The following is a 6,628-nucleotide window of genomic DNA, read 5'->3' as shown; positions in this document are numbered from 1 at the left end:
CCTTGGTGGAGGTGGAGGTGGTGGTGGAATGCTTCCACGGACCCCTAACCCTGGGGGCGGAGGTGGGGGAGGAGGGGGAGGTGCAAAGTGCCGTGTTTGTGCTCCAAAAGACATAGGAGGAGGAGGAGGAGGAGGAGGAGGTATGTTTGACAAGCATACTGAAGCCGGTGGTGGTGGTGGTGGTGGCGGTGGTGGTGGTGGAGGAGGTGGTGCTAGGTGTGTAGCTGAACTTGAAGAAGCATAAAATGGAGGTGGTGGTGGTGGGGGTGGAGCAGGAGCTGTAGCTTGGATTCTTGGCGCAGCTTGTGCACCTGACAACAAGGGTCGTCGTGCAGGGAATCGAGGAGACAACATTGCATCTTGTGTTAAGTGATTGCCGTACAGCGTTCCAGGTAGTACTAGAGATGGTCCTTTCACAAAATTGCCTTTGTTATCTGTAGACACGGAACGGATAGCTAGTGCAGCTGGAGAACTGTCATATCTGGATGGAGGGTGCGATGGCCTACGCACAGAGGCAGTTTCAGATTCCTTCTTGGGTGAGATCCATCTACGTATTGTTTTTGGTTTGGCCGGCTTTGATTGTTCTTCCAGTTGTTCGTTATGCCCAAGCATTGCCTCCAGTAACACTGACCCAGGTGCATTACCTACTGGTATCTTCTTTGATACTGAGGACAAGGATTTATCATCCCTAGCTTCTGTTTTTCTTTGAGGAAGAGGCATGCCAAAATCCTGTCTGCCACCAAACTCTTCTCGCTTGGCTTTCATTTCTATTGATATTTCATTAGCTGGTAATACAACAATACTATCCTGCAGACTGCTTTTCTTCGCATGTATGGTATCTCCAAGACCAGATTTCGATTTACTATGATTCAGTCTTCTGTCAGCTGTATCAGCAACCTTAACCAGTTCTACATTGTAACTGTTATTATCTTCTGAGACAATATTCTCAGTAGCAGTTCTGTCTATCTTTGAAATAACACTCTCTTCCTTGACAACAGTTTTTACCTCCTGCACAAAGTTTCCATTATCAACTACTGCTTTCTCCTCATAGATCAGTAGCTCACTGTCCAAAGTTACTGTGTTTTCGGTAATAATCTTGATGTCACCATTCTGGTGTCCTTCATTTGGCAATGTCCTTAAGTGGATATGCTCGTCCACACTTGATAATATTCTAGGAGAACTGAAAGCAGTGTAGTCCAGATCAGTGTACGTCGATATTTTCATGGATTCACCTGTGTGACACTGAACTTCATCACTGCAACTTGGATCTGTTGCAGTAACTAAAGTTTGTGCAATTACACCTTTCGTATCCTCCTGACAGTTTGATCCAAACTTGCGCCCTTCTGAATCTATAGAAGCAGCAACCACCTGTATGTCCTGCACAGCATTGTCCTCTTGGTCACTTATGTTGCTTAGTTTAGACTTCTCGAGAACCTTGCATGCCTGCTGTAAACCTCCTGGATTTTCCAAAGTTGGAGCAGGTGCTGGCCCATTGTCATTCATGCTACCTGAATTTTCGGAGATAATAATCTTCACATCCTCATCAATCGCATGCTTCCCTAGGCTGCCGTTTTCCTCAACTGCCACCCCACCATCCGATTCTGTGTTGCCAACTTCTAATGAAATTTTTCCGTCAGTTGACTGAGTATCTGGATCTCTCCTAGCATCATGCCAATCCTCCTCTGCCTCATAAAACTCATCTCCTGTATCTACGGAAGCAACGTCAGTCTCATCTCCGTCGTCGCCTACCTCTTCTAATGCAGCAGCGGGCTTGAAGGGATGAGGGTCTGAAAAGAGTACCTGGTTCAGAAGCTCTATTCTTAGATTTCATAATGCACAGGAGACAAACAGAAATGAAAATTGAAGAAAGGCATAGAAGCAGGTGAATTTAGCACCTCAGCTCGGAAGTCCCTTGGGAACTGATTATTCACATTCCACGCAGCATCAATATCATCACGATTCAATCCAAGGACATTTGATTGAATGAATGCAGTGTTGAACATGACGCGGAACATTGTTTCCTCGCGATCTAGTTTTTCGCCAATGTGGATGCATTCAAGAACCACGTCTCCCTGAACACGGCAAGAAGCACTAATTTTCACCGAAACTTCAGCCTGCATTGCAACCATCTGTCAGAGTAGAACTTGGGTAGTGATAAATATCTCCACAGCTTAGGAGTAATCATTACCTGCCCATGCCGCTGGAGATGTTTCTTGGTCTTGGGCGTCTCAAAAAGAACCTTTGCACTCTTGTTACCAGGACTCGAGTCTTGCCCGTGAATACGCAAATACGGCCTACAGCCCCCTTCGGAATCAAATCTAGGAACTGTGTGGAGAACTACAGAATCCAATATGAGAGGCCGGCTAATTGGAGGCCATTCTGAACCACTTCCATGTCTTGTTACATAGTGCAAATACCTCAGATGAGAAGACTGGGGATTCAACTTTAGGAATTGTTGTATGAAGTCCCTGCGAGCCTGCTTGTAGACCATCTCTAGAGTCTTGTGCTCACCAGTGTACGTTTTCCGATATAGAAGTAGTCCAGCCAACATGAATGCAAGCACTGGCCATCCCCCTCTTTCACAGTGCATTAGAAGCATGTTCTGCTGCCCTTCCACTGACAACCAATTTTCACATGATTTCAAGAAATGGTGGATCATCTCGAGCTGAAGGAGTGGGCAACCTTCGTATTGCTGTGGGTAGTCCATGACTGTCATGTCGTACTCAGACAATACATCTGAAATCCGACTCCTCTTGTCCCCAGACCAGAAATTGGAGACCATGAATGACGCATCGGGAAAGTAGTCCTGCAACTGCGCAACAATGCCACTCAAGTAATCCCTGTACTCATCCTCACCCATGGCCTCCGCGGCGAAGCAACAGTCGAACACTGAAACCAACATACCGATTGAAATTAGCACGGTCTCATGCTCAAATTTGCATCGTTCAACTAAGACTACAAAAATGGAGAACAGATCAAGTGCTGGCATGCTACCAGGAACCTCATCTTCATACTGCATATGTACTAAGCTCATGTTTCTAGACACAGCAAAGTATTTTATCCGCATGGTTTCATCAAGAGATAAGCACGCCATTATAACTAATAACTAGGTTAAAGGGAGTGAGCACCAACTGAAAATGTGGACATAATAATGCAGGCACTACTAGATGATTGTTGCATGTTTATAAGAAAAAAAATGCAATTAAATCCAAAGCTTCCCTAAGGGCCAGCATCCGACAAGGGCAAGACAAAATTCGAATATGGAAAGAAATAAAGCCGATTTAGCAGCTAAATCTGAGTCTTGTGCGCGCACACTGACGACCCAGAACTGGAGCGAATTCAACTTAACATCAAAATTTACTAAATCTAGCTCGCAGTGCTTCCGAACGCACTGAATTCCAGCTCAAATAATAGCGATAAATCCCCTGAAAGCAACAGTTCCCCGGAGCCCGAACCCCAAGCCGCGGCGAAAGCCCAAAATCCCCCTCGGAACAAGCAAATCCCCGCACTCCGGCGGCACGGCTCGACCCAGGGACGCGGGCATTATACCATAGACGCGCTCGGAGATCTCGAGCAGCCGATCCGGCGTCTTCTTGAGGAAGAACTTGCGGAACAGCGCCATCCTCCTCCTCCTCTTCCCCTCCCTCCCCTCTCGCCGCCGCCTCCGCCTCCCCGGCGGCCGGCGAGCTCCTCTGACGCCTCGAGCGGCCACCGATCGGCTCCGATCGGGGCGCCAAAGGCATGGGGGCGGCCCCGCCCCCGCCGCCGGCGAGCTGGGGGCAGTGGGCGACGCCCGCCGCGCCCCCTGGCGAGATCTCGCGAGGGCGGCCGACGCTCGCTCGCCGCGGCGGCCCTAGGGTTCCGCGGTGGCGGTAGGGGTGGTGGTGGTGGTGGTGGTGGGGAGGCAGCAGGCGGTCGAGGCGCCGTGCGATTGGGACTCCTCTTCCTCTACTACTGCTGCCGCTGCCTCTTTCTCCTCTCGCTGTTTAAACTCTACTTTAATTTTTCCCTTTCTCCTCCTCCCCCTTTCTTCCTCCCTCTCGCTGCTAATCTTTCCCCTCTCGCCGCAGCTGCTTCCTTCCTTGCCGAGTTTTTACTGCTGCGGCCCGTGCGCTTTTTCCGTTTTGTTTTCGGCGCCTTCTGCGGTGAATGTTTCCGTGACAGCGGTGGAGGCTGCGTGCTCTGCTCTGCTCGGCGACGCTGGTCGTTGGGGCCAGCTGCGGCGGGGACGGAGTGTCAGTGACCTGACGTGGACTGGTTAGGCCTGGGTTGGCGTGCGGGCGCGGAGAGGATTGGGCCTCGGGGGCTCTGCCGGTACGGACGTCTCCGGATTTTCCTTCTCTTTCCTTCCATTGCAGGCGAGGCGACGGACGGACGACTCGGATCTGGCCGAGTTTAGGGCTCCTTTGTTCATAGGATAGAAATATTGTAGGAATAGGAAAATCATAGAAGGTGAGATGACATGCATCTCAATTCTTATAGAAAAGGAGATGTCATTTGATGCATAGGATACGAATTTTTTCATTGAGTCTTAGCTAATGTTTTTTTCCTTCAAAATATGAAGGATTGATTCCTATCTTACATGGGAATAGGAATCCATTCCTACAAATCAAAGAGCTTTAAAAGAAATTTTCCTTTGCAAATCTATCTTATAGAAATTCTATGAAATTCCTATAAACCAAAGGAGGCCTTAGCCCGACGATTCTTCACTGTGGCTCCCCTAAGTTCCCGGGGATTAATGAGTGGGGAGGTTGGTGTGAGAAGAAGATCGTTGACATGAACGTGCATGGACTTGCTATTTTCTGGGAGGATCATGTGGTGCTGGTCAAATTGTTCTACTGCCAATTCTGAGCAAATTATATTACTGCCATTTGTACCGAAGGGATTTGAGCTCAGGTGGTGCATCAGTTCTTTCTAAAAAGGAAGTACAATACAGATTAGAAGATGAGATGGATTTTTTGTATGACTGTAATGGGCGAACGGTTATAAATACTTTGATGGGAAGAGATAGTAGTAGTGCCAGCTGCCTCCAGGGTCAGTTCGGCTGCTTCTATTCTTAATTAATTAATAAACTATAATACTAGAGTACTAAAGTAGTAGAGTAGTGTGCATTTTATGTAGTAGTACTATACTAGCTCTCCAACGGGAGCAGCATTTTGTTTGTAATGCGATTATCAATGCATCCTCACGGATCATGGAATAACTTTTTCCTCTGAACATGAAATAATTTATGTTTTCAGATGAGGCACAGCGGGGTGCACTTCTTAAATAAATTGGGAAAAGGAAAAAAGGATCCGTGGTGCTTGAAAAGCGTATTGCTGCATAACAATTGTACAATAGTGGTAGTACTAGTAGTTGTATTAAAATGTGACCACCAACAACCAACAATATTAGGACAAGAAACGGTGACCCCAGCAGCATCTTATCTGCTAGGTCCGGCAAGCAACGCATTATTGTCGCCTCTCCTTGATGTGGAACTCAACTCATGTTATCAGCCCACTGTTAGAGAACAGCGGAAACTGACGCTCGCTGTGATGTTACCTAATCTGCTCCCTCGGAAAAGAGTCCAGCATGCGTGCTAATTGAAGCAATCCAAACAATTCAAAAAGAAGAAGTGGCCTGTAACAAGCTGCCGGAGTGTCTCGGACGATAGGCAGTAAATTTGGTAACGCTCAAGCTGCAGTGAAGCAGTAAATTTGGTAACGCTCAAAGCGTAGCGCCACATTGAACCCACGAAATTCCACATTATTCTAGCGGTGGCATTATTTACCGTATCTATCTGCTTTACAAAATACGCCAAATAAATAAGTGACCAAGGTATCCGTTCTGAAACTAAATCGCCAACAACTGTTGAAAAGACGTCTCCAGAAAAACTTCACCCGCAAGCAAAGACCCACCTCGGCAAATCCAACGGCGTAGATCGCTCAGCACCCGACAAACGGACGGCTCCCCGCGCCCCACGCCCAGGATCCCATGCGGAGGAGCGAGAAGGGAACAAGTGGTGGTGGATGGCCGGGAGGAGACACGTGCAGACATGGAGAAAGGGGCCGCGCGCCAAACGTGGGGAGAAAAAACTGTAACGTGGTCAATTGTCAAAACGGAAAAGGTTACCGCACGGCGTGGGTCACTTCACTCACCGGCCGCCGTCGACAGGAAGGGGTGTGCAGGGCAGCGACGGCGACGGCGAGGCTGGACGGAAGCTTGGGAGATACGGCGAAGGCGGGCGATCCGAAAGAGTACGTACCGGATGTGTACGGGATGGCGACGCCTGCGTTTGTCGATAGCGTTTTGGGGCTTCCGGTACGGAGATGCGGATGGCGCTGAGCGGTACGGGGACGTGGGATGTTTCCTTTCTCTTTTTTCTTCTTTCCGTTTTGCCTTCCGAGATACTGGGGCGACGCGCGGAATAGTGGAGGTGTGTGGAGAGTGGAGACGGGGCGTGGGTAGATCTCCACGGGAAAAAGTCCATTTTAAACCTTGGATTCGTAGACGTCCGGCGAATCAAACCCTGAAGTCGAAATCCCTGTCGTTCGGCCCCCAAACTAACTAATCCCGGTCCAAATCTAACCTTAGTGTCGTTTTAGCCCTTAAAACGCTGACGTGGCCAGGATTGCTAGTTAGGTGGGCC

At 48.7% G+C, this 6,628-nt stretch overlaps 1 protein-coding gene across 1 annotated transcript in view; it reads right to left on the bottom strand.

The window, feature by feature from the left end:
* Window positions 1-3,109, bottom strand: part of LOC119353932 (formin-like protein 5) — a 9,469-nt gene extending 6,360 nt beyond the window's left edge. The window contains exons 1-4 of the mRNA XM_037620633.1: window positions 2,189-3,109; window positions 1,896-2,114; window positions 383-1,800; window positions 160-311 (exon numbers count right to left, since the gene is read on the bottom strand). Coding sequence (XP_037476530.1) covers window positions 160-311; window positions 383-1,800; window positions 1,896-2,114; window positions 2,189-3,094 — 2,695 coding nt within the window. The 5' untranslated portion in view covers window positions 3,095-3,109. The remainder of the gene's footprint in view (window positions 1-159; window positions 312-382; window positions 1,801-1,895; window positions 2,115-2,188) is intronic.
* Between the last annotated feature and the right edge of the window lie 3,519 nt (window positions 3,110-6,628).

The sequence above is a fragment of the Triticum dicoccoides genome, chromosome 2A (genome assembly GCF_002162155.2).
Source record: "Triticum dicoccoides isolate Atlit2015 ecotype Zavitan chromosome 2A, WEW_v2.0, whole genome shotgun sequence".
Taxonomy (NCBI): domain Eukaryota; kingdom Viridiplantae; phylum Streptophyta; class Magnoliopsida; order Poales; family Poaceae; genus Triticum; species Triticum dicoccoides.
This window is presented reverse-complemented; position numbering and strand designations above follow the sequence as displayed.